Source organism: Zophobas morio, unplaced genomic scaffold (assembly GCF_036711695.1).
Source record: "Zophobas morio isolate AGI-343-1 ecotype UQ-CSIRO unplaced genomic scaffold, CSIRO_AGI_Zmor_V1 ptg000005l, whole genome shotgun sequence".
Classification (NCBI taxonomy): domain Eukaryota; kingdom Metazoa; phylum Arthropoda; class Insecta; order Coleoptera; family Tenebrionidae; genus Zophobas; species Zophobas morio.
Window position 1 is genome coordinate 2676559 of NW_026972110.1, and position 26889 is coordinate 2703447.

At 32.2% G+C, this 26889-nt stretch overlaps 6 protein-coding genes across 11 annotated transcripts in view; 4 read left to right on the plus strand and 2 right to left on the minus strand.

Moving 5' to 3' along the window:
* The window catches only part of LOC135121485 (xyloside xylosyltransferase 1), a 70304-nt gene extending 68634 nt beyond the window's left edge, over window positions 1-1670 (plus strand). Inside the window, exons 3-5 of one of the 2 annotated variants that reach the window (XM_064045813.1) lie at window positions 15-119; window positions 557-1097; window positions 1194-1670. In XM_064045813.1, coding sequence (XP_063901883.1) covers window positions 15-119; window positions 557-600 — 149 coding nt within the window. In that variant the 3' untranslated portion in view covers window positions 601-1097; window positions 1194-1670. Of the gene's footprint in view, window positions 1-14; window positions 120-556; window positions 1098-1193 lie in introns of those variants that run through there. The other variant, XM_064045809.1, reaches the window with a different exon arrangement.
* Window positions 114-4060, minus strand: LOC135121515 (aurora kinase B-like). Of its 3 annotated transcripts, none has more exons than XM_064045837.1 (5): window positions 3857-4060; window positions 3610-3801; window positions 3416-3550; window positions 2977-3367; window positions 114-370 (listed from the first exon to the last, which is right to left on the minus strand). In XM_064045837.1, the coding sequence occupies exons 1-5, from the start codon at window positions 3988-3990 to the stop codon at window positions 353-355; spliced, it is 870 nt and encodes a 289-aa protein (XP_063901907.1). In that variant the 5' UTR covers window positions 3991-4060; the 3' UTR covers window positions 114-352. The 3 variants fall into 3 exon arrangements, with proteins under 3 accessions (XP_063901907.1, XP_063901892.1, XP_063901899.1); XM_064045822.1 differs by lacking the exon at window positions 114-370 and adding an exon at window positions 1765-1906; XM_064045829.1 differs by lacking the exon at window positions 114-370 and adding an exon at window positions 2799-2837.
* A 180-nt stretch (window positions 4061-4240) lies between these two features.
* LOC135146221 (guided entry of tail-anchored proteins factor 1-like) lies at window positions 4241-4950 on the plus strand. The gene is made up of 2 exons (XM_064078386.1): window positions 4241-4414; window positions 4487-4950. Exons 1-2 carry the CDS (start codon window positions 4319-4321, stop codon window positions 4901-4903), a joined length of 513 nt encoding a protein of 170 aa, XP_063934456.1. The 5' UTR covers window positions 4241-4318; the 3' UTR covers window positions 4904-4950.
* Window positions 4951-8344: 3394 nt separating this feature from the next.
* LOC135121566 (glycine--tRNA ligase) lies at window positions 8345-14726 on the plus strand. 3 transcript variants are annotated; one of them, XM_064045880.1, is made up of 12 exons: window positions 8345-8446; window positions 8507-8699; window positions 8753-9096; window positions 9150-9461; window positions 12545-12642; window positions 12701-12915; window positions 12966-13130; window positions 13605-13858; window positions 13908-14032; window positions 14084-14248; window positions 14305-14492; window positions 14548-14726. In XM_064045880.1, exons 2-12 carry the CDS (start codon window positions 8640-8642, stop codon window positions 14656-14658), a joined length of 2037 nt encoding a protein of 678 aa, XP_063901950.1. In that variant the 5' UTR covers window positions 8345-8446; window positions 8507-8639; the 3' UTR covers window positions 14659-14726. The 3 variants fall into 3 exon arrangements, with proteins under 3 accessions (XP_063901950.1, XP_063901942.1, XP_063901954.1); XM_064045884.1 differs by having other exon boundaries at window positions 8364-8446; window positions 8493-8699; XM_064045872.1 differs by having other exon boundaries at window positions 8353-8699.
* Window positions 14727-15902: 1176 nt separating this feature from the next.
* On the minus strand, window positions 15903-16949 carry LOC135121607 (co-chaperone protein daf-41). Its single transcript, XM_064045926.1, has 3 exons — window positions 16840-16949; window positions 16466-16552; window positions 15903-16415 (listed from the first exon to the last, which is right to left on the minus strand). Exons 1-3 carry the CDS (start codon window positions 16851-16853, stop codon window positions 15998-16000), a joined length of 519 nt encoding a protein of 172 aa, XP_063901996.1. The 5' UTR covers window positions 16854-16949; the 3' UTR covers window positions 15903-15997.
* A 308-nt stretch (window positions 16950-17257) lies between these two features.
* LOC135121550 (nostrin) overlaps window positions 17258-26889 on the plus strand; it is a 47506-nt gene continuing 37874 nt past the window's right edge. The window contains exon 1 of the mRNA XM_064045861.1: window positions 17258-17711. Coding sequence (XP_063901931.1) covers window positions 17661-17711 — 51 coding nt within the window. The 5' untranslated portion in view covers window positions 17258-17660. The remainder of the gene's footprint in view (window positions 17712-26889) is intronic.

Here is a 26889-nt window from a genome sequence, read left to right on the forward strand (position 1 = left end):
TCTTGTCATTATAGGGTTCAGTGATCTAGAAATCGCATTTTTATGGTGTTTCCGCCGACGAGAAGGACAGCGAAGAACAGGGGACGTTTTGTTAAATGTGCCTCGGTTCCAACATGTAGGTGGGTAGTCATTTTGCCCGTACTCGAGTTTGATTACGCAATTTCATTAATGCAAAATGTTCGTTCTATCAATTTGAAGTCCGGTTAAAATTTTTCTAAAATTGTTTGTTACATATGTAAGTTGGGTAAAATTCTTCTAATAAAGGTCTGTACTGTCATTTTATATGTATGAATTATGAGCTGTTGGATAGTAATTATATTTATGTGAGCATGGCCTTGTTAAATAGCCGTCTTTACACGGAATAGTGTACCTACAAAAAAAAATTTATTGATCGAATCTTGCACCTTAAGTGAGGGCATAATAGATAACTATTGTTTGTAATAGGTACTGTGAATCATAATCTCGAAAATTTTTGAAGTCTGTCTTCTCTTATCTATTTAACTTTATTGTTTTCCTAATAAATCTGTGACGGATTTTTGTTTTCTGATCGTTTCAGAAGCATCCTGGAACCGGCCTTCGAGGTCTTTCGCCCGAAATTAGAGCGCTAAATTTGAAAATTTTGTAATTCTGGTTGATGCAGCCAATAAAAAAAAACATTATACAATTTGTTTTCTTCTCTTTTTCAGTCGGTTAATTGATCTCTGTGCAAGAGGTATCGAGGTATGGTTATTTACAGAATATTTAGTTGAGTACGGCCTCTTAACGCGTACCAATGCCGAATCTGCCGCGAGTTGATGTTGTTTCCACGCATCTTCTGACAATTTCGAGTGTCTGCACGTCGATCGTAGCCTGTACAGAGTTACATTGTTGGGTGGGCGTGATTGCCTACGATGGACGCCTGCTAGTATAAGTTTGGTATCGTTAACTATGGTTCGCACTGTCCACAAATATTGTAAAATCTGTCTCTGTATTGGTTGTGGTAGGTTGCCCATAAATGTTTATGAATTAGAGACTCGCAGTCGGAATCGGGACATGTGTGCAGCGGGTTTATCCAAATTACCCAGAAAAGATTTTACTTCTTTCTGTTTCTCCAGCCAGTAAGTGATGTGTGTTACCATTTTCCAGAAATTTAAATTACTCGAAATGAATTCGCACACATTTAAAATGTTTTTTTTTTTTTTTTTTTTGGTAAGGAAGTATTGGAGCTTAAGGACCCACCAGCTCCAGCACCCCGGCTCCCCTGTCCAGTCCGTCCCTGCACATACCGAAACGAACAGAGTAAACAAGTGTTTGGAACCTCCTTGAGTTTGACCGCCATTACAAAGTCTTTTGAAAAACAAATTCTAAGTAATGACGTTTCACACGTGTAGTGGAAGTTTCTGTTTGGACCTTTGTTCAAGGGTCCAACCAGTAACATTAATGGGGTAATTAAACAATCCGGCTAGAAGGACCATATGTTTAGATGCAGAAGTCGAATAATAGCAAACAAAAAATTGGGGAATATGGATTTATGGATAAATGACTTACCCTACTTATACCGATCTTCCTCGACGATGTCCAAACAATTTTACAGAACTACAATACACCGAACCGAAGGACCTTAGTCCGGACTCAACGGCATACGACGAACGAAAGGGACTATGTTACTACAGACCACACACTTGGTAGTGTGTGGTTTGTGTGACAGTTATTTCTCGAAATTTCGACTCCTAGAAAGCGACTTTTTTGTGTGGGTGGGGGTTGCAGGGGTAACAGCTAGCAACATATACGTAATAAATATGTATTAAGACTTCATAATAAATGCATTTTGCCTAAAAAAAAACCTAACTTATTTATTAGCGATAATCCATGGATCTTCCATAACTTGAGACAGAGTCAATCGTCTATGACTTGCACGAATAAGGAGCTAGAAATAAAAATACAAGTGAATGAAAATAAAAAATCTCAAATGAAAAGTACAATTTCCATGTATTTTTATAAAATTTTATTATGAAAATAACTTCATGTCAAACAGTCTTTTCTCCTTTGTTTATATTTTATAGCGGATTGGACAACAATTTTTTTTAGTAGATTACACTCACATGAATTGGGGATTGCCTAGCCTGTAGGTCGTATATACGGCCGTGGTCGTATAGTAAGCTTTAGTTTACAATTTAATCCACTCAGTTCCAAATAGACTAGCTCAAGTCATTGCCCAAAACGGAGCTCTGATCAAACACCAGTATTAAATTATTGTCAGCACTACCTACGTAATTTGAAATCACAAGTTTCTCCAAGCACACGTGTAATAAATGTTTGTGTTAATTTTTCTCTTACTTTGTCGTAAGTCGTGGAATAATAATGTTACATGCAATTACAAGTGTCTTAAATATTTTTAAACAAATTTTGCTTATCGTTATTAACTCAAAATTACATATATAGACAACCCATAATACCATATTACCGGTATTACCCCAATTTATAATAGCAATTCTTAACGAAGAGTTGTACGCTTTTTCATTGAATATGACTATATATGTCAACTGGAAGCTTACAGTAAGTTTAGGAAAATAAAGTTAGTTGAAAGTTATAGCGTGTTTTTTTCAGTTGCCTTTTTTACAATACACGAAACTGTAAAAAAATTGAATAAAATGTAAAAGAAAGGTTATCCAGTAATGGTGCTACATTCACAGTATAATTTCAATTAGTGTTTATTTGTTTATTTAAATTTCAAAACAAAGTGATAACAATATTTTTTTTTAAATCATGTTCTGCAAGTCCTACAACCTTCACGAATTTTCAGTCAAATAAACGAGTAAAGGAAACATGAGTGTTCATATTTTTTGCTCAAAATGCATCTTAAAAAAACGTCATAACTAAGTAATACAACCCATGCAACAAACAAGTTATAAATGAGTATAACAAAATTAGAAATCTGATAGTCAGTAAAGTAATTTGTCATTTAGCTAAAATGAAATGTATTGTATATGTACATACCTTTGAAATTAAATTTTGAGCTCCTTTAGGAACAATTTCTGGATATAGCACGTGCACCATTTTAATTTTTTGGTAAGTTTCATCATTAGTTTTGCTTTCAAAAGGAGGATTGCCCACTAGGAATTCATAACAAAGCACCCCTAAACACCAATGATCCACATATTTGTCATATACTTTGTTCTCAACCATTTCTGGTGGTAAGTAGTCCAAAGTGCCACACATTGTATTCCGTTTTAATGAGGGTGAATGAACAGACCACCCAAAATCAGCCAGCTTAATGTTATCCTCATAAGTTAATAATAGATTTTCTGGTTTTATATCTCGGTGAATTACTTGATTAGTATGACAATAATTGACAGCGTCAGCTACTTGGTATGTGTACTTAGCAGCCCTACAAAAAGTTATTACTAAAACATAATAAAATAAACTTAAGACTTACTGTTGTTCATTAAAATGCCCTCCAGGACTTGATTTTAGGTGCTTGTAAAGCTCTCCTTTTCCTGCAAATTCTACAGCTAAATAAATTCTGTAACTGTCATGAAACCAGCACAAAAGCTGTAAAATATTTGGATGCCTAAAATGTTCATAGTTTGTCGCAATGGAAAGAAAGTGAATGCACGAGTGGAAACTTACTTTAAATGACTCTGTATTTCAATTTCACGTAAAATCTGTTTTTCTACATTCCCTTTCACGAGTTCTCTTTTCAGGAGTGTCTTTAATGCCACCACGAAACCAGTTTTTCTCTCTCTGGCCACATAAACACGACCAAACTTGCCGCGACCTAAACGTGCGCCCAATTCAAAATCATTTAAGGACCATTTATAGCTGAAAATATATTTTTCAAAAAGCATACAAAAACATTAATAATAAATGTACTTACTCCGGATTTCCGTAACACTCATGAGACATCATTTTCTTTACCAAGTTAATAGTTGGTTCTTCGATTTCAGGAGGAATTTGAACATTTTTCAAATATTCTTCAGCCATAACGTATACCTCTTTTTTACTAAACATTCTTTTCGTAAAACAAAAAAACTTTATCAAAATTTAAAAAAAAAGTTCGCGTTTTCGCCGTAGCCGACAAGTGACACAGTGACAGTTATTTTTAAATGAAAGTTTTAAAGGGATTGGTTGTGTTGTGATTGGTAGATTTCGAATCAGTACACGAATCAGAATCACCAACATAAAATAGTAAAATATCTAAATTGCATCAAATGAAACTGGGGGATGACATGACAATTGACAAGTGACAACCATTATAACAACATAACAACGGTAACCACATAATAATTGTTATAGCAAAATAAGTTCAATATCAATATAAACTAAAGTTTAAACAGCTATGAACACATCAGAATTTAGCCTGAACTTTCAAGCATTCGTCATTTCCACGGTTTTAAGTTTTTTAAGCGTTCATTCGTCCGTGGTAGAAAAACCGGTATGTATGATAGTAATCACCAGTAATCACAATGAAACATCTCTAATAACATGAATTTATTAATTGTTATAGATATTCAAATGGCTTAATAAACAAACAGAACGAGAAAGAAGTTTATTAGTACAAAAACACAGTTTAAAAACAGAACAAGCATCTATAAATATGGTAGATGAATTTGCCAAATATTCAAAAATTCAAAGACAAATCAATTCAATTGATGGAAAATTAGAAGACATCAGAGGCAATAAACCAACTAATAACATTTTGGTACAGTTGGGTTTCACCTATGGCGTTAAATTTGTTTTAGTGGTGATGTTAATTGTTTTGTCGCTATATTATAGGTATACCCCTGTTTTCTACTTAGGAAATAAGATAAATTTAATGCCATTTACACACTTCATATGTTACCCAAATGATATTAATTGTGTATCATTTTATTTTTGGGTAATGTGCAGTGCAGCTGTGTCACGGATGTTACAAATGTTATAATTCCACGTATTTGAGTCAATAAATTTCTAAATTATTGCATCTAATAAGGTCCACGCCGTTTCTATCTGTCTACTTCCTAGTGCAAATTTTGGAAAATTGTTGGGTGTAAGATGTATTTCGGACTTTAAGAAAAAAAATCTGTTTAGGGTTCTCATGCTGGCAGTGTATTCTAATTCATTTTTTGCATCTTCAAATAGATCTTCTGATGTGAAATACTCGGTTTTCTTGTTCTTTTCATAAACGTGCTTCCTAAGATTGTTTTTAAGCTGGAAGTTTGCGTAGAAATAAGACTAGCTTTCTACCAGTTTGAGCATCCATGGGCAACCTACGGCCCGCGGGCCAAATGCGGCCCGCCGACCGGAAACTTCCGGCCCGCCAAAGATTTTTTGATTGGTGTAACTTTGGCCCGCAATGTGTACAATCGAATTCCTCAATTAAAATTAACGTTTTCAAATTTACAATTCACATTTTCAATTAAAAAAAAACAATCCAAGTTTGAGAAGATAAATTCCAATAATAATTCTTATTGAAACATAGCCGTGTGAATTTCTTGGAAGTCGTAAAATGCCGCGTCCCGACAAAACAACTGTTTCACGCATAGCAGAGTAGGATTAGGTGAAATCAAAAACAATTCGAAGAAATGTGTGCATGTGATATTATTGCAATTCAGTTATTATTTGTCGATTGAGGTGTAAGGATGACATCGTCCAGCAAATGCAGAAAAGTCGACAACGAATGCCGTAGTTTTCAAGAAAAGTGGACCAACGACAATTTTTCTGTTTTGCATAAAGAAAAGCCAATTTGTCTGATATGTAATGAATCTGTTGCTGTTTTAAAAGAATATAATATAAAACGGCATTTTACAACTAAGCACTCCCAAAATTTCGACAGATTTAGTGGTCAGATTCGAACGGACAAAATTGAAAAATTAAAGAAGAATTTATTAACACAGCAAAATATTTTTTTAAAACAACACCAAGAAAGTAACGACATCGTTCGTGCAAGTTTTGTTGTTAGCCAAGTAATTTCAAAACATTCAAAACCATTCTCTGAAGGAGAATTTGTTAAACAGTGTCTAACTTCTGTAGCTCACATACTTTATCCGGACAAAGAGAAGAAATTTTGCAGAAGTCAGTTTAAGAAGAAGAACCGTGACTAGAAGGATTGTAATGATGGGTGAAAACATTAAATTTAACTTGGCTGAAATACTCAAAACAGGTGTATTTTCCATAGCACTCGATGAGATTACTGGCATAACGGACACAGCACAATTAGCTATTTTTGTTCGTGTTGTGGACGAAAACTTTGTTATAACGGAAGAGTTGCGAGCACTTGAACGAATGAAGGATACGACGACAGGCGAAGACATTTTTCAAAAGGTGGTAAATGTTTTTGAAAGTTTTCAATTACAATGGGAAACATTAAGTGGAATATCTACAGACGGTGCTCGTGCAATGGGAAGTGTAGTATCAAGAATTGCATCTGAATTGCGTGATAAAAATGTAAATATAGACACTTTTTTTGCATTTCATTGTATTATACATCAAGAAAATCTATGCGCAAAATCAACCAAATTTCGTAATGTAATGGAAGTTGTGGTGACTTGTGTAAATTTTTTAAAATCGAGGGGCTTAAATCATCGACAATTTAAAGAATTTCTGGAAGATCTTGAGTCAGAATATGGTGACGTTCTTTATTATACCGAAGTACGCTGGCTAAGTAGAGGGAAGATGTTACAGCGCTTCTATAATTTGAAAAGTGAAATCCAAATTTTCATGGAAATGAAAGGGAAGTCAATTCGTCAGTTAACGGACGAGGTATGGAGAGCCATACTTACATTTTTAGTTGACGTTACCGGGTACTTAAATGACCTTAATGTAAGTTTACAAAAAAGGGGACAATTTATACATGAAATGTTCGCACACATCAAGTCGTTCCGAACTAAACTTCAACTATGGGAAATTCAGTTACTTGCAGAAAATACTTACCATTTTCCTACACTTGCTAATTACAAAAATTTTGATTCTGCGGCTTTGGCAAATGAACTAAACGTATTAAAAGAAGAATTTTCAAGGCGCTTCCAGGATTTCAGTAAACATGAAAAATATTTTCACATATTTTTTAATCCTTTTGGCGTGGACGTAGAAATCATGCCAGAGAGTTTACAGATGGAGTTGATAGAGTTTCAATCAGATGATGCCCTGAAAGCCATGTTTAATGGGACTTTGCTTGAATTTTATCAAAAATACTTTCCCAAAGACAAATACCCAAATTTTAAAATTTTTGTGTGTAAAATAATGTGTCTCTTTGGTAGTACATATTGCTGTGATCAATTTTTTACGCAAATGAACTATACAAAATCCAAAAATCGATCGAGAATCACGGACCAAAATTTAGAACACACCTTACGAATTGCGTCGACTTCTCTTAGTGCTGATATTGACGGCATGATAAAAAACATTCAATGTCAGAAATCCCACTAGTATACTTGCTAATGCCATTGAATAACTATTTTTAATAATTTCACATCACTATGTGATCACATATATTATTTTGAAGTGTCTTTTTGAATATTAAATTTGTTTTAATTTTATAGTGTATTTGTTTTTTATTGTTTACAGTACGTTTCTCCTGTATTAAGTGTACCATTATTTTTATTATAATATATAATAATTATTATGCATTATTATTTATTTGGTGGCCCGCGGTTGCCCGATATTTTTTCCGTTAGGCCCGTCTTACAGAAAAGGTTGCCCATGGATGAGTTTGAGGATTTTGGATGGGATAACCGGATCGATGGTGGTGTAAAACATTTCTAATTTGACTTCTTGAGCACTAATGGATAAAATGGGTCATAAGAGGTAGAGGGTGAAAAGAACCAGCAATTACTACCATACCGAAAAAGTACTATGTAGTTTGTAGGGGCAAAGATGATTCACTACTCGGTGGCATTTGACTATTCCCATGTCTGCCATCTTCATTGAACGGTACAACAGAGTTTTAGTTTGTTTTTTTATTGAATTGTCCATTTTAATTTCAAAAATTACTCTCTCAACAATTTTTGCTTCTGCGCTTGTCTATAAAACCAGAGATAATAATAAAACCTGTTCTGTGAATAAAACTTCAAATCTCGTCACTGCCAAGCCAGGCCAGAGACCAAGCCAACCGTATTGAACAAAAAACCCAAACAGAGCAGAGTAACCAACCTTACATTTTATCAAGATGACAGATATGTGTAATGATAATGATAATATAGAAATGGCATAGACTTTTTATGTTTTATTGGATGGAATATTTCTTGTTTCATAAATTTTATAGCATTTAACGTAATTATATTTCGTCACAGATTTCGTGGTGGTTAACGAAAACGACAGCAAGTCCAGCCAATCGCTATTTGCTGCAACTCCAGTGACTCCACAGTGCAACTCTGCAAAATAAATTCCCTAAAGAACATGCTGTATTTTGTGTTACCACCTCTTTTTCAATAATCCTTTCACTTCAACTGCAGAATACTGTTCCTGCCTCGTGGCAGTTCATTTTCTAGTAAATGAGATTTTATTGTGTATCATTAAGTTTATGTAAACTTCAGAAACTCCTTTTTAGTGATACAAAAATACTGTATAAACCTTGCATCACTTCGAGATCGTTTTGCATCAGTGTTTTTCTAAGTAAGAAACATCAGTGGGGCTCCACCAAAAAACATCGAGACATAAAGTTAAAATCATATTTTGAGTCAATGGCTGATCCACAGATGGAAGAAGTTCTAGCACCATTGAGAGCCAGTGTAAAAGAACAGGTGTGTGTTTAATGAATTTAACATATTCCTAATAACTAATGAACTGTTGCTAGGGGGACTTGGTGCGTAAATTAAAAGCTGAAGGGGCTCCAGTTTTAGATGTTAAAAAGGCTGTTACTGAATTAAATGCTAGAAAAAAATTACTTGAAGACAAGGAATTGAGTCTAGCACCAAATGTAACTTTTGATCGGGCTAGAATGGAAGATTTATTAAAAAGAAGGTTTTTCTATGATCAATCATTTGCCATTTATGGAGGTATTACAGGGCAGTTTGATTTTGGTCCCATGGGATGTGCATTCAAGGCCAATTTGTTGCAAGCTTGGAGACAATTTTTTATATTAGAAGAACAAATGTTGGAAGTAGATTGTTCAATTCTTACTCCAGAACCAGTATTAAAGTAAATTAACTGATATAAAGTAAAAAGGTATATATTAAATAATTTGTTTTTAGAGCATCTGGACACGTTGATAGGTTTGCAGATCTTATGGTAAAAGATATCAACACTGGAGAGTGTTTTAGATTAGATCATTTAATCAAAGCTCATTTAGAAAAGATTGTTGCCGACAAAAAGACAACAGATGATATTAAGGCAGATTGCAAAGATATAATAGTTAAACTTGATGGTATGAATAAGGAAGAAATGGCTGGTGTCATGCAGAAGTATAAAATGAAGAGTCCTTTGACAGGAAATGATCTGACGGAGCCCATTGAGTTTAATTTAATGTTTGGAACTCAAATTGGGCCCTCAGGACTTATTAAAGGGTAATGTTTGTTTTACCTTTCTGTTAATGTGTGCCTGTCTAACTCGATTAAGAAAAAGTTTGTGGTATAGTGAGAAATGTTGTCCATGGTATTTTGTAATCATTCTTGCTGCCTAAGAGTGTGGAATATAAAGAAGTACAAAAAGATATTTAGATAAAAAAGTTTTCAGTATTATTAGTGATTGTTGTGTAGCTGCTTTCAAATTATTAAATATGACTATTTATATTTTTTAATTAAAAAATAATGACAGTAACATTAAGAGGCATTTACTGTCAAAAATAAAAAAAAAACTTATTTTTGCTGTTTTGAAATGCACAAAAAAAGATTGGAAAGTGGAAGTTTTTATTTAATTCAAACTCGTGGACGTATTTAGAATATAAATTTATGTTATACATGGTTATTCACGAGAAGCTTCTCGCCTAAAGAATTCAAAACGCAACTAATAATACCTCCAATAACTCTGTACTAGACACTGACACTTAGCTATCACCCTTTGTTAGGTTAAAATGAAAAACAAACAAATTGAAAACGAGAGCTCATCAGGGCATCTTCTGTAGAGATAATGTTATCTATACAACCATGAAGAACTCGTTATATATATCAAAGACGTATCTATTTTTGGATTTCTATATTACTTTTGAAGAGTTAGCAATATAGTAGTATTAGATATTTGCAATAGTTTCTAAATGTCTCCTCAAAATATTTTCACTAATTATGCAAACTCCCAGTTGGAAAAAGAATCTTTCATTTTCATATTTTACGAACATGAAGATAGACATTCCTCAAAGGGTCTTATTAAAACACTTTGTTTAGTTGTTGCTTTTTTTTGTTGTTTATACTAATTGTCTTATTGCATCGGTACCTACAGATTAATTTTTATTTCTCTGTTCTCGTGAAAATACCACAAAAATCTAGAAAAGTCATATTTTCAGAAGCTTCTAATGTGTCCTGTAGTATTATCTTTTTAGTTACTAGAGATCACACTACCAAAGTTCAACATATAGTCCCTCCACTTCAAATTTGAAGTAGAGGGTCTACAGTTAAACACACAGAACAGTCAAAACACATTATAAAGTGGCGCAGAAGTACAAAATGCAGCTGGCCAAGTCCATTTGTACCTGGGTATTTCCTGTTTAAATAATTTTTCCTTTGCATTCGTACTAGCGTGTTAACAAGTTTACTTCAGTTTCACTTTCCACAAAAAATATCAACACAATGACAAAATAAATAAACAAAACCACCCCTTTCTGAAGTGCACACGTTTGGCTAGTGACTAACAACCAATAATCAGATTGAGAAGACTCACCATGTCAAACTAATCACATTGTCTGAGGTCTACCATAATAATATGAACATTCTGAACTAAGTGTTATTTATGGTAATGCATAAAAACACAACTTTTTTTGACACCAAAGTTCGCTACAAAAATAGACAAACTTGTGCGTAAAATATAAAAATTTAAATTTGAATTTCAAGTTGAGGTTCTGCAGCAGTGGAAGCAGCGCAGCAAGGAGACTGTTGATAGTATTGTTTCAGAAAAAACTTTCAGTTTTGAAAACCAGCCTATTTTCTCAAAAAGCACTTTTAGATAAAAAATTGTGATCTGTTTTTCCGAACACCGATTATATGTATTACAGTTTGTTGGGAGTTGAATCGAGAGGCCATAGAATGAAATAATGCTAATTTGGCGGAGGCTAGCATCGAATTCCACTGGTCTACGACCAGAAAACATCCTCAGTTTATTAAAGTGGACATGCTGATTCTAAATCTACAGAAGATATGACTATAGTAATATGCGTTCATGATTTGAAAATATTTAAAGTAATACATTTTTGACAACGGATTACACAAAATTTCCACTTAATTTGTTAATGATTACTGTTAACTGATGACTGACTAAATAAATTTTATATCCATTTGAAGGGTAATTATTTATTTCATGTAAATCTAAAAAGAGATTCGTAATTAGAAGAAAAAATGAGATTAGGAACGTGTACTTTCATTTCTGATAATTACAAAATATGTATTTCATTTTTGTAGATCAGTTTTATTTACACTATGTGCAGACTTAAAACTAATTGCAATAAGGAGGGGATAGTAGGGTGCATACTGCAGCAGATGAAGTTTTAACATAATTTAAAGAACTTAAGAAATTTGTTCTGCTGTTTTGTAAAGGGGAGTTCTCCCTCCATACAATTTTGATTTGACTTTTTTTTCGAATTTTATGTTATAGATTGTGGTCATCATAATGAAATCAGTTTGATAAAATAATTTGAAATTAAATGTATTTCGTTGGCCTATTTGTTAGGCATTATATATTTGAAGAACACATTTGAAAAGTTCCAGTTGATGTTAAAGTTATGGTGTATTTTTTTATGATATTCTCTGACAGAGTATTATGCTATAAAATAGGATGTTAGTATTTCTGGGTTTATCGAAAATCACTTGATTCATTTGGGTAAACAAAATATGTTTATAACAGTTACATCCAGATACGTTACGCACGAACATTATTCTTTAAGATGATCACTAAAGATGCAGTTAGGCCATGCGACTCTCACCACTTTCCTTCAGTAGCGCGCGATGTTATTGTTCGGTCGCGCGACCCTGGACTGGCAAGGTTAATGAGTAGTGAGAGAAATAATCGAGTCCTTGAACTATTTTTACCCGTCTCTAATGATCACAGTGATATCACACGAATTTGAAAATAATGACAAAATATGCCATTTGTAAAGAATTTATTTCTGTACGTTAAACAGAAAAAAATCTATATTGTTTTAAAGTAGCGTTGAATTTTCATTTTATGAAAAGTGATATTTCTATTTTGCCCAGACCTTAATTCCATATTTTCATCTACACTGATTCTCACACAGTTCTAGCATGTATGTGTCTGAACTCTGCGTGCTCATGCAATTTCATTTAAAGCAATGTGTAATGAAATACTAAACAGTTCACTTTTCATTGTTTGTGAAACGAAACTAATAAAGTACCATCTTGCCTGTAAAATTTTGATGGTTCCTTGAAATTAAACTTTTCCTAAAAAATAGTAAATAAAAATCGTATGTAAGTTTTTGTCTTAACAGGTTTCTTAGACCCGAGACTGCGCAAGGTATTTTTGTCAATTTCAAGCGACTCCTGGAATTTAACCAGGGTCGTCTACCGTTTGCTGCGGCGCAGATTGGTAAGTGTAACGAAGGTTTTAATTTATGCAGACAAATAAAATGTAACTATGATTTTAGGGAATGCTTTCCGTAACGAAATTTCACCAAGATCCGGCTTAATTCGAGTTCGAGAATTTACGATGGCTGAAATAGAACATTTTTGTGATCCAGTTGACAAACAGCATCCCAAATTTGACAACGTTAGAAGTACCGAGCTACTTCTTTATTCTGCTTGCAACCAAATGGATGGAAAACCAGCTGAAAAATTGTCTATAGGGGATGCCGTTGACAAAGTATACTTAAGTATTAAATTTTTGTTTTGTTACTATTGCTTTTGTTTTAGGGTTTAGTTGCAAACGCTACACTAGGCTACTTTATGGCTCGTATTAATCAGTTCTTAATTAAATGTGGTGTAGATCAAAAAAGATTGAGATTTAGACAGCACATGGCCAATGAAATGGCTCATTATGCCCAAGATTGCTGGGATGCAGAATGCCTCACTAGTTACGTAAGTTTCTCTGAATTCCATTCACCAGCAACTAAAAGTTGGAGGCATAGTAAGAGCAAGAAAAAAAAAAGTTGTAATAATAACAATAAGATTACGAGTTGCCAGCAGATGTAGTTTTTCACTTAGAGCAACTTGAAATGGTATCTGTTTCAATTCAAAATGTGGAAACCAACAAAGAATTAGTGTCTACCAAAGTTTTGATACAAAACTGTGCTACATGTTGTGCAAAAGTAAAAGTTTTGCTGCTGAAGTTAAAAATGAAAATTTTTAGGGTCATTAACGAGATGCAAAGTTGTGACTTAAGGCTTGTTTCTTATTCAAATTTTTAGTTGAACATCTTGTAAATGCACCTCACATCTTGAATCAGTATAGTGATGTAAATTTCTCTTCTAAAATTACAAATGTTTTCAACACGTGTAGTTTTAAATTTTTGATTAACTTGTTCATTAATTTGCTGTTTGATGGTACTTTCAGGGGTGGATTGAGTGTGTTGGTTGTGCTGATAGATCAGCATTTGACTTGACTCAACACACTCAGGCTACTGGTATTCGTCTAGCTGCAGAGAAGAAATTAGCAGAGGCCAAAACTGTAGACGTTATTGAAGCTGTTCCTAATAAAGGTGTTTTGGGTAAGACGTTTAAGAATGATGCTAAAATTATTACAGAAGCTTTAACCAAATTGTCACCAAATGAAGTAGAAACGCTTGAAAAAGACCTTGAAAATAATGGGTAAATTTTGGTTTAGGAGGTAAAGTCCTATTTAAACATTTTCTTATAGTTCATATGAACTGGTCATAGATGATAAAAAGTTTACGTTGACCAAAGACATGGTGACTGGAAAACGATATCAAAAAACCCTTCATGTGGAGGAAATAATTCCCAGTGTGATCGAACCTTCGTTTGGTACTTATAGTAATCCATTTTTTCAGCTAATTTTTTTGGTTTATTTTTCAGGTATCGGAAGAATAATGTATGCAATATTTGAACATAATTTTAAAATGCGTGAAAATGACGAACAACGTACTTATTTGTCATTGCCTGCCTCCATTGCCCCATTAAAATGTTCTGTACTTCCTTTAAGTTCCAATACAGAGTTTACACCATTTGTAAAAACATTATGTATGTATTGCTATGAAGTGTTTTCAGTTTGTCATTTAATTTTCTTGTTTTATTAGCTGTTGCCTTAACCAAGGTTGACGTATCGCATAAAGTAGATGACAGTTCAGGTTCTATAGGAAGGCGATATGCTCGAACTGATGAAATAGCAATACCATACGGTATTACAATTGATTTTGACACTTTAAAGGAACCTCACAGCGTAACTTTAAGGGAAAGAGATTCCATGGGGCAAGTTAGAATACCTGTAAGTGAAGGGTCAAGTATTGTATGCCAATGAAATGCTGTTATTGTTTTTTTAGCTTAATGAAATTGCTGGAGTGGTTCACAACTTGTCCTATAGTAAACAAACTTGGAATGATGTCGAAAACAAGTATCCTAAGTTTGAACAACAGGAAAGTAAAGGAGTTTAGATTTATTCACTGCAAAAGTCTATTTATTAAAAAGCAAACCACAAGATTTTAATAAAGTCTAAAAACCACATGTATTTTGAATAAGCGATAATTACCAGAATAAATAACAAATCCGTATAACATACAGCTTCGTTTACAATCAATTATACTTTGTAATTATAATTGTTATTATAAAGTTGACAACTGTCACTACGTAGAAGCGTTCCGAATCAAATTATACTTAACAAAATATGTGCCTACTCGTATTTAATAAATTCTTGTAAGCTCAAAGATTTTTTCGTAGAAGTACTAAAGTGGGCCAGTCAGAAAATGTGTCTTAAGCATGCGCACTGCTGTTCGATGAATATCCCACGGGTTGTATGCGGGTAAAGCCGATCTAAGAATTTCCGGTAAAATAATGATATAGTAGTGGAGAGCGTACAAGTGGCAGACCTAACTTTTAAAGCCCGCGATAGGATTACTATAAAAGTGTGAACTTCTGTCAAGTAATGTTTATTATCTTTCTGGTTATGAATAAACACCTGCACAGGAGCATGTTGAACATGAGTCAAGCGAAACGACATTGAAAATCGGACGGTGCTTCGGTCTCTTCTATCTAGCCTGCTGGCCCTACTTTCAATACCGCTTGGCCTGATTCACCCTCATCTCGCTCCTGTGTATTCATACATAGAAGAGTTATAAACATTGTTTTATAGAAGTTCACACTTTTATAAAGCTACGGTAGTTTTAAGTTAGGTGTGCTACTTTTGCTTGCAAGAAGTATTTTCTTCAATATCAGTGAATAACCACAAGAGGATACAATTCTATTTAGATTAGGTAACTATCGGTCCGAACAACGTGCATAGTAAATTTTTAAAAGCATCGTTTTTGGTTAGGGATGGGAACTGTAACGTTTCGATTGGTCCTCAACAGTTTCTTGATTTTCTGTTGACAACGTATAAATTAAACTGGATTATTAAGGATGATTTCCTAAGTTCTAATTCTTATGTATAATTTTATAATTGGTTAGAAAGCAAGAATTAACGCAAATTGTGCAACATTTGAGATTTACCAAGTAACAACTTTTTTAATAGAGGTGTTTTACAATAAAGGGCACATTGCTAAGTTATAGTAAAAAAATAAACAACCAATTACCTACAAATATTTATTACTTGAATAATGATGTAATACATGATTATAAAAGATGGTGAATTGGAAGGAAAGACTAAGCACATCTAACATTGAACATTGAAATAAAATACAAATTATACCACTAAACATTTTATTGTTAACTTAACAAAGAATGAAAAGATACAAAAGGAAAATTTTTGTATTCGGTAATTAATTATTCGAGTAATGCTTACTCAAGATCAGGAATAGGTTCATCATCCGAATCTGCACCATCACCATCATCTAAGTCATCAAATGAAGGTTTACCACCACCGGCTCCCAGCCCGCCCATTTGTCGCATCATTTCTTCAAAGTCTCCGCCTCCCATTCCACCCATACCACCTACACCTTCATCCCCAGAATCATCTTCATCTTGCCACTTATTAAAATCACATTTTAGCCAATGGTGTTTCTTTTTGTCAGATGTTAATGCTGGCCAGTAGGAATCGTCTGAATTAGCTTTTACTAATATTAGCTCGATACACCGTCCTCTGTTAAAGCTTTTGCTTTTTTCTGGATCTATTTCTTTATATAAGGGAATTGTTACTTCATAGGTTTTTTTTTCGACGCCACCAGTGCCTTTGAAAAATACCGAGTCTTTTGTAAATCTACAATCAAAATTGTAAGGCATGACAAACATTTTTATTGTTTTTCTTACTTAATATCTGGATCCTTGACATCTTCTAAATTAATAGTTAAAAAGACTACACCCGTTCTTTGAGCCCACATCACTGGGGGAGGTAACCTAAAAAAAGTGAGGTTAGCATGGTACCCTATTTAAAAAAAGTCAAGTTTGCAATTATTTTGATGTATGAATATTTTTAAATAAATGTTAATTTTCTTGTCATTGTGAAGTTAATTTGCTTTCGAAATTTCAAGTGAGAATGTTCTAGAATCGATTATACACAATGAACACAACATGGCCGTTATTGCAGAAAAATGAAATTTCATGGGAAGTAGTAGGAAAAAGTCAGTAAATATATTTCATTTTCTCCAAGTGGCGCACTTTAATAGAAGACTTTTTTAACTTACGTTTGTTGGGTCATTTTTAGCTGTATTAATTTAAATTAAATAAAATAATACGAGCTAACTCTTCACTCCTAACCGGGAAACTACGTGAAGTTTGCGATTGCGCTTGTTGTCTGCTTGACCAGGTACTTGACAAGTAGAAATCAACCAAAAGTCACTAGATTTTTAAAATGGAAATTTGTGGCGGTAAATACAAACGCATAATTTAATATGTTATGTAATGATATTGAATAAAAAGGTAAAAAATGATAAATAATTCGTGGACTTCCAAATTTATCCATAAATATTATAATCCATAAGTTTTTTAAACGATTCTGAGCCAAGTTTTCACTATAATTTTGCATTGCAAAGTATCACCCACCACGTGGTCTGTTCCCACCAATTAGAAAGTTTGCACTTCGCGGCAGGTAGTTACGAATCGCAGCGTACAGACAGTGCTTTTTCATGTTTGTTGTTAGATTGTTGATCAACAATCTGGCCGAGGTGCGTCTTAACGTAATTTTAAGATAGTTCAGTTGACAAGTCAAAGGTCACCAACGGCGATTTCTTATTGAAGTAAATTGCCCTTAATTTGACAGACTAACCGTATACGCTCGAATTATTATTATTCTGCTCTGATTAAACTTTGTGGTACAGTGAATATAAACGTTTTCGTCGATACTGTTTTTTTTTTGTTTTTTAAGTAAACAAAATATTTAAATCGGTTTAGTCTTTTTTTCTGCTGTTAACTTTTTGTCGCTAGTGTTTTGAACTTTTTTTGGCTTAAAAGTTCGAACTATGAAAAAACAGTGCAGATCGTGGTGTGCATTTAAAACGCGTTATCTATGGTTAAACAACTGATTAACGAGATGTCCATATTTAAGGATAACAGTTGGGTAAGTTCTTTATTAAGTATAGTATTATTGTTTTAATTGTGTTACTTGAGAGTAATTTTAAAGGAACATTATTTAGTAAATGTATAAGATTAAAGCAATGCAATCACAATCCCTTTTGCTGTTACAGAATATCAATAAAAACAATTTTTGCAGCAAGTGATGATTAATTAAATGAAAGTGGTAAATAATCATCTGCGGTAATGTTCCCTCCATATTTTTTGACTAAAACGTTTAAAGTGACGTCTAAAAATTAAAACAACTATCACCGTCAGAAGTATTTTTTTAATGATAATTAGACCTGAAATAGAAAGAAGAGTGAAAACAATATATTTATTTTACTTTTAATTATTGTAACATTCTACGTATTCGTGACACCAGTTGTCTGGTTTAATTAGAAGGAAATTTTGTTCTTAATGTGTCAACTAGATTAACTTTTGTTGTTAGAATTTTATTTATTTTTAAATTCATATTTATTACAATATTTTATTTTTATATTTGTATTTTAGTTACATATACATAAATCATTAATATTCTGGTATTTTCGCACTTTGAAAAATGACCTAGGTACTGGGTTGTATCACTTATCACATCCGCAGTTAATAGAACGCCAACCGGAAGTTAGTAACATTGTCTGATGTTTCACTTATTGTTTGTGTGTACTTGTTTTATCAAAATATCCATCACTTTTACTTAGTAAAAGAGATATACACTAAATAAAAAAGTGACAATCCAGTTTTCAGTTTTTTAATTTTTATAAATAAAAAAAAAACAGGGATTTTGTAGTGGGTATCTGACGCCTAATAATGTGGCAATAACATAAAAAACTTATAGGTATATGACAAGTGATGACATATTTATCTAAAATCTTAAATATCTTAAATGCTTTTATTTTTTATGTTGAGCTAATCAGCATAGAAATTGATTCATAGCAGTTTCTTTACATCATTTGTCAATGAATAGTTAAACATAATAAAAAATAATCATTAATTACATGGTCGGGTCTGTTAAAAAATATTTGTTATTGGTAGATATATTATTGTCATTGATTACATTACACATGAAGTGAAGTTATTACCATTAGTGTTACCATAAATTGGGTATAGTCTTAAATTATTTATATATAATTGAAGTCCAATAAAAATAATAATCAGAATAAAAATTGTACTGTTGCGAACGTTTTAGGACTCGAGCTCTCAAAATTCAAATGTCAGCTGTGTAACGAGCTAAATTTTAAAAGTATAAAAGTATTAAGACGTAATATGTTTCTAAATGTAGGAAATGACAGTTGCGCATAATGCTTTTAAAATTTAAATTGCCACCAAATTGTAAGTGTCCCCGACAATATTTCTTTAACGAGAGCTGCTTTCTAGCAAAATTAAATCAGTTTCAAATTTAATATATCAGAACTGCATTATCTTTAGCTATATTTTTTAATATACGCTCAGAAAGTACTGTAATAATAATCATTTGACGAATTATTAGGCAATGAATCTCCGAAACTTCTAGAGGGATTGTATATTATATAGATCGTAAAACGCTAATTAAATCACCAAAAACTTGATGATGTCATATTAATTTTTTCAAAGTAAATTTCACTTGTTATGACGTGTTCTCCTATTTGTGGTTTAACGGTCTATCTATATTTTTTAGCATTGTTCATATAGATTTCAATTATTAAATCAAAAACGGTTTTCTTAATTATCCCGAAATTCTGGGTAGGTACGCAATACTATTGTTATTACTGTTTAGTGTTTCACTATCCGTATCAAAACTGATATATTTATCCCCACTAAAAAGTTGGTGATGTCAGCAGAAAATTTTATTAGAGCATAGCACGTTGCTTTACCTGTGTTTTAGCATAGGTATATAGATTCTCCGAAAAATTAAGTTGCAGAATCAAATAATCTGAAGTAACTCAGTGTTTATATTATGTCCTCGCAAATGTCAATTACTTTTCAAAAATAGTGGCCCCCTTCTTCATTAACTTTGATCAGACAAATATGTAACATTACAGTCGAAAAATTAAGGACTCGGCGTAGCCTGTGTCACGTGAACTCTCAGTTTTAAAGACAATGAGTATATTTTGAATTGGCTAGGTTGGTGTTTTTTCTATAGTCGGTAGTTACATCTGCCAAGTTTCAGATTATTTAAATGATAACAACAGCAAAAATAGCATGCGAAATAACTAGAAATATCTTGATATTAATAAACGTTTGAAACGTTCTTACCTATGTTCAAAAATAAGCACAGTAAGTTCTTAATATGAGATAAATTCATAATAATTGCCATGGTACGTAAATGGAAGTTATTAGTAATGATCTTCCATTTTTTAGAAATTTATCTGTAACGTTGTCTACAGTTACGTTTTCTACGATTTTATCCCACAAAGAAAACTAAAATTCGTTATTCGCAAACTAAAATAGGAATATCATAAAAGTGATCCTCTTATGTCTGTGCTCTTTAAACTTTTAAACTTGACTATTTGAAGGTGTGAGTTGTTTAATGAAATTTTGATCGGTTTTGATGATTTTAGATTTAAAGTGGGTATGTAATTGGCTGCTATTTATTTCAAAAACTAATAGTTTTATAATATGTGTAAATATATACCTATTTTAAATATTTAGGTATGTAGATACAAAAGATCATTTAATGATCCCAAATTCTTCTAAGTATTTAAACTGTCTAAACATTTTGCAAAGCCTGACATCAATGAACTACCCTAAAAGTACTACTTAGTTTAGATTAAAGAGGAAATGTAAGGATAATAATGTCTATCTATGGTAATCCTCTATCAATAGTTGTACTGTTATCAAAGTAAAAAGAGAACGTAACCTGCAGTGTTATTTTTTTGCCAAGGATATTATCAAGAACATGAAATATACCTAAATCAGATGTAAAATGCATGTATATGTTTTTAAACGAGTTTTTTTAGGTGATTCAGGTGTTTTTAAATATGCAAATTTTACGCCGGAACTGTATTTTTATAAAGTGTCCTCCATCTAAACATACTACAGAGTACAGCAAACATATTTTCTCTGTTGATAAATTTTGTGGTTTTGTGAAGTATTTGTCTAGAAACTCTTATCTTCAAGTGTAACTTAGAATTTAATAAAAGCTTTAAAGAAAACAATACACAAATTTTAAATGTAATTAATTTACGCATTGTATTCAGTGGCGGCTCGTGAGATTTTTGGTAGGTTGGGCAAGGTGGTGAAGCGGTAGGTACCTAATCAAAAGTATTTTATGTATCACGAGGTTCTTGCAGCGTAGTTATTCTGTACGTTTTTTGGTTTGAGCTCCGTTTTAGCCGGCATAATTCCAAAATTTGAAAAATACACCGTTCGGCAAGAACCACGTGAAGGTTCGGAGCGATATCTTGCCGGGGAAGGAAAAAATGAAAGGTCATTGTTAGTGTGGGGCATTGAAGGTTAGTAAATATGTAAAAAAAACTAAAAATAAACTCTACATAAAAAATAATAAAACCAATATAACAAATAATAAAAATAAAAATAAAAAATTCTCAAAACATAAAAAAATTCTTAAATAGAAAATCGTAAAAAACAAAAAATAAACTCTAAATAATAATTAACAGTATAACAAAATAAAAAATATTCTAGAGTAATGCTTTTTGAAACTCTTGAGATAAAAAAAATTATGAACTGGTATTTGGCACATTTTTATAAAATAAGTCAATGCGTCTATTTTTTTGTAAGGCAAAATGGTCTATTACTCTGTCATAAAATTGTGTTGTTTGGACTTGTTTTTTGATCAAACCCCTTTCGATGGCAATCTTTGATAAACTAGATAATCTCGTCTGAGTCATTGAATTTCTAGTGAAAGTTTTTATTCTTTTTAAAGTTGAAAAGCTTCTTTCCACTGAAGCTGAAGTCGAGGGTAAACATAAAGCGATACAAAGCAATTTATATATTTCTGAAATCTCATTTTGCAGATCATTAATAAAAATGAAATTTAAAATGTCGGCATAATTTGAAGAATCTCCAAGTAGGTCTATATCTGAATACCACACGCGCAACTGACTTTGCAACTTAGCTTGGGTGAACATATTTTTATAATTCTTAAGTAAGGAATTAACTAAATTTTGGGGAAACGTTTGTCTGTATGACATAAATTTGTCTTTATTCAATAAATCTAGAAAATCTAAAGTTGCCATATCTCTAAATCTAACTTCTATTTGAGTAGTTATTATGTCAAGAATTTCATTAAATACGCGTTTGAAATACGTTTTAGGATCATCAATTCCATCATAGTTCGACTTACGTTTCTTAGATAAATTTGGTGGCTCAGTAATATTGGAAACTGTATTATATATTTTATTAAAATAATTGTCATTTGATCTGAAATTATTTAATGTTTGCTGCAAATTTTCTATTCTTTTCTTACAGTATGATATGTCTGTCGATTTGGACTGAATTATATCGAAAATGAATTCTGTTTGTTCAAATATGAGACTGAAAATATGAAGCAATATTAAAAAATTAAAATTTTTCAGGATTTTTTTAAAGCCTATCGCCTCTCTAATCGCATCGCCGTCTCTTACAAAATCTTCGGAATCAATAATTTTGTCAAAAACAAGTACAAGTTTATCCCTTTCTTCAATTATAACATTTATCAAACGTGATTTAAAGTTCCATCTGGTGTCGGATCCGCTAGGTATTCTCCTAGTACACATTTGATCTAAAATATTAGTCCTTTTTGTTGATTTAGAAAAATATGTGGGAAATCCTTTTATGTTTGCAAAAAAAATTCGACATTCTTTAATAGATGTTGATGCGTCTTGTAATATGAGATTTAACCTATGAGCGTAACAGTGCGTGAACAGAGCTTGAGGAGCTATCTGCTTAACCCTTGATTGTAACCCATTCAATTCACCAGACATTACGGAAGCACCATCATAAGTTTGACCGATTAGCTTATTAGTGATATCGTATTTACTAAAATTTTCTATTAACAAATTAAATAAATCGGCAGCGGTTCTACCTTCACTAGCGTCAAAAAATCCCATAAAGCGTTCAACAGCTTTACCCTCTTTTACATAACGAAAAATTACAGATACTTGAGATCGGCAATTAATATCAGTGGTCTCATCAACTTGCCACGAAAAAAAGGGGCTCATTTTAATTTCGTTCTCTATAATCTCACTAATTACTTTATTAATACTTTCAATTAACTCGTTTTGAATAGTTTTTGAAAGCCCAGTGAATACCGAAGATTCATCCAAAAATACCTTAAATTTATTATCATATTTGGAAAGCAGTGACGCTAATTCCCTAAAATTTCCCTGATTTAAAGAATCTCTTGATTCATTGTGACCGCGGAATGCTTGTTCTTGGGTTGCTAAATAAATGATCATATCAATCAGCCTCGTTATTATTTCTCTATTTTCTTTAACCAGTTCATTATGCTTTAAAATACTTTGAACATGGGCTGAATCTATTGAATCTTGAATATTATTTTTTCCAAACAATTTAAATTTTAAAGACGCATGAGTATGTTGTTCTGAGTTTCCATGTTTTTGCAACGATTCGGATAAGTGTTTTAAGTCGTCGTAGCCACTAGTCCAAGGACTTTGCTTAGTCTCAGAAAATAAAAGACAACTCCAGCAGTAAAGTTTGTTTCGCTTTTCGCTTCCCGTGAGCCAGTTATACTTATCGTACCAATTATTATTAAACCCTCTGTTACCTCTGCTGCCTTTATTTTTCATTATTAAATTTTTCATTTGTGGACGTGGTTTCAATTTTACTATAAAAAGTTTATCATCATAATTTAGTCTGCTAAATTTAGTCTCCAATAAGAAATTTACGACATCATCATTATTGTTGACCACCTCCCGGATGTTTGTATTTAAACTAATACCTGTACCTGATGTTGAAGGCGCTGACGATGACAGAATACTGCTGTTACAGCTTGTCAAATTGTTACCATTTGCCATGATTTTTATGTTACGATTATTGCACTACAAAACAATTAAATTAAATCACCACAACCCCTCAGAACACTAAACAATTTTGTAATATTTAACGGTTCACGATGTGACACGAGGCAACTACGAAACTATCCGATTGGGCAAGCCCAGCCTGTATCGTCAACCCGTCAGCCTTACCAGCGGTGGCTGTGTGCATTACCGAATACAATGTTACGACATTCGAAATAGCAGATAAAATACGAATCTGACACAAATCGGTTTTTTTTTCAGCCAAGATGTGGAAAAATTTTTCACTATAACGATTAGCCGTAATGAAAATTGTTTTAGTTCGTGTTTTGTCCGTATCATTTACACTATAAAACAAATTGATTTTATTAAAAAAATGATATTACTGATTACTTGAAAGAAATTATGTACCTATAATTTTTAATTCCATTTTTAAATTCTCATTATAGCAACTACATTTTTCAGCGAAGCCCTAATCCAGTGCGTAGTATGTACTCGTATTATTTATATGCTGTATATGTGAGCTCTGGGCAAGCCCGAGCTTGGTCACTCGTGGTGTATCCCTACTCCACGCCAGCCAACGCAACAGAGCCTGCGACTATGTGGTGTTCTCTGTTTTTCAGACTAATCTCGGTATGGTAGATGCGTAAAGATTAATTCAGGCGTCTCGGGCTAGCCCGAAGATCACTTTTATCCGAAAATAAGGAGTATAACGAGCATGTTGAACGTAGGAATTTTAAGGAACATAATTGCAAGGATTTGTTATTGGATTTATTTTGTATAAAATTTGAGAAATTCATATTTTATTAATTTTAAAACCTCGAAAAAATTAGGTTGGGCTCTGCCCACCTTGCCCACTCCCACCAGCCGCCACTGATTGTATTCTGTTTCAAATAAATGTTATTGATCTCACTTTGTAACTATAGCCACAACTCTTGTATGTAAAACGGAAATAACCAATTCAATTATTTAAAACCATGACGCGGATGTCCCTTTCTACTTTTTATTTTACTACATCGTGTTTCATAAGCAAATAAATTTTACATTACACTTCTTTTTTCTTTTTTCAAAATAACCGGTACAACGTGAAGTACAAGTGATATTTTAAAAGAAAATATTTATTATGCAAAACAGTTAATATGAACATTATAATGAACCGAGAGAGCAATAAAAACAAATTCAAAACCAGCCGAAGTTTTTTGCAAATCTGTCTTTTATTGTCGCATTTTTAGCTCAAAGTTTCAAATTGACGGTAATGTGACAAGACGTAACTTCATCTATTAAAGACAAATCTTCAAATTCTATGGCTGCCTTTGATCGTGTTTTTTATTGTTCTGTTGGTAATAATAAGGTTATGGTGTATTCAATATTCGATATCTAAACACATTTTATGAACAATACAACTGTAACAATCTATTTTGAACAAATCAATCACATGCAACCTACATATTCCGGGCCTAAATTATAGGAGTAGTAAATAATTTTGAAAATTTGATCTTTTTATATATAATCAAGAATTGCATTCCTTTTATTTATAAACGTCAAACTGAAAATAACAATGGCGATTTTTGAATCTTAGAAGTCGAGACAATAGGTGAAACATTGTAGTGTTAATAATTTGCCAAAACTTATATTTTGTACAAGCTATAAACAGGAAAAATTACGAATATTTTGTGAGGAATAATGAACAAACAAATCTGCCATCATTTTACCATCATATCATTACACTTAAAATTTCAAAGTAATGGATCAATCCATAGACAGATAGCCGGAAATGATAAATTTAATAATATATCTTACTTATTTTTTACGAGTAGATATTTTACTAATTTAAAAATGGCAATTATACGTAAACAAACTCACTTATCTAGTTCAATGGGTTAATTTCAAATTTATAAATTTAGAGCACATACATTAGTTGTTGTGGAGATAGATACAATTTTGTACTACGAATTTAACATACCTAATAAAAACGTCAGTCACTAACTGATATATAACTTACTTTTCTGTAAGGAAATCTGTTAGTTATTCTGTTTCATAAACATGTTTTAAAATAGTTTTTGAATATTTTTGTAAATCTACTAATTTGTCTACTTTATTACATTAATTTTCTATTTCAGTGTTCCTTGACGAACTAGAGAAATTTATAATAATAATAATAACATATTCGGTGAAATTGAAAGTTGTAATTGAATGAGGTACAGGAATTGTTTTATGTAAATTGTAGGAAAATTTAATACTTTTGCTTTAATGACTAAAAATTGAAGCACAGAATTATTTTTACAGTGCTTAATTGCTTTAATAATTAATAACACTTTCTATGAAAATCAAATATTGTAAAAATGCTTTGAAATGCACCTAATCATCAAAAAATATTTTGTCATGCACAGTTACATTTTAATGATCCTCTTACAATTAATAATTGAAAACATCGAATGTAGTTGCATCCGAACAGGCAAGGATTTAGCTTGTCGTGTTCGTTTGTGTAATTTTTAACATGCCTATAATAGCTATTTATGGTATAAGTGAATAAAAACGAATTTTATCCAACGAAAAAACAGTTTAGCACACGAGGCGAAGCCGAGTGTGATAATGTTTTCGAGTGGATAAAATTCGTTTATTCACGTGTATCATATAAGATTTTTTCCAATTTCGCAAAAAAAAAAATTGCTTAGGTAATTCATTTACGTAAATATTAATTGTACTATTACTAATATGATGAACATTTAAAGAAGGTAAATTACCTAAGTTGCCTGTACTTTCGTCACGGTCAAATTCAAAGGATGTTCCTGGCCTTTCATTAGGATTGTTTTACAGGAGGTGGACCATCAAGCGTTGCAAATTTTAGTTGAATATGTTTACACATCCATAGCAACGAAAATTTCAGTGGTAGTGCGAATTTTTATTTTTTTACTTTATTCGTGTTGTCAATGACAGTGTAAATAAAGTGTTGATATAAACATTTTATTTATCCTTTCGATTAAACTATTGTTTTAATAGTGAGATTTAACATACAAAATCAGCAATTTATTAGTAGAAATTGGAAAAAATTATTTTAACCATAGTTAGATAGTATGATGACTGTATTAATTAAGGTATTGTAATTATTGTGAAACACAAAGTATACTGGGTATTTTTTAATGATAAAGATTCTACTACAAATCAGCTCTATGCTCAAAAATCATAAATACACATACATGTCAAATTCTCTACATACAGAAAGTCTTC

Excerpts from the sequence above, each read along its gene's own strand:
- LOC135121515 (XM_064045822.1), bottom strand. The coding sequence starts at position 3,990 with ATGTTTAGTAAAAAAGAGGTATACGTTATGGCTGAAGAATATTTGAAA. Across the intron at positions 3,802-3,856 it reads GAGTGTTACGGAAATCCGGA|CTATAAATGGTCCTTAAATG; the intron begins GTAAGTACATTT and ends ATATATTTTCAG. Across the intron at positions 1,907-2,976 it reads CTCAAAATTTAATTTCAAAG|CTCCTTATTCGTGCAAGTCA; the intron begins GTATGTACATAT and ends TTTTATTTCTAG.
- LOC135146221 (XM_064078386.1), top strand. The coding sequence starts at position 4,319 with ATGAACACATCAGAATTTAGCCTGAACTTTCAAGCATTCGTCATTTCC. Across the intron at positions 4,415-4,486 it reads CGTCCGTGGTAGAAAAACCG|ATATTCAAATGGCTTAATAA; the intron begins GTATGTATGATA and ends TAATTGTTATAG.
- LOC135121566 (XM_064045872.1), top strand. The coding sequence starts at position 8,451 with ATGAGATTTTATTGTGTATCATTAAGTTTATGTAAACTTCAGAAACTC. Across the intron at positions 8,700-8,752 it reads GAGCCAGTGTAAAAGAACAG|GGGGACTTGGTGCGTAAATT; the intron begins GTGTGTGTTTAA and ends AACTGTTGCTAG. Across the intron at positions 14,033-14,083 it reads TGTGATCGAACCTTCGTTTG|GTATCGGAAGAATAATGTAT; the intron begins GTACTTATAGTA and ends TTTATTTTTCAG.
- LOC135121607 (XM_064045926.1), bottom strand. Across the intron at positions 16,416-16,465 it reads GTCAAGGATCCAGATATTAA|ATTTACAAAAGACTCGGTAT; the intron begins GTAAGAAAAACA and ends TTTTGATTGTAG.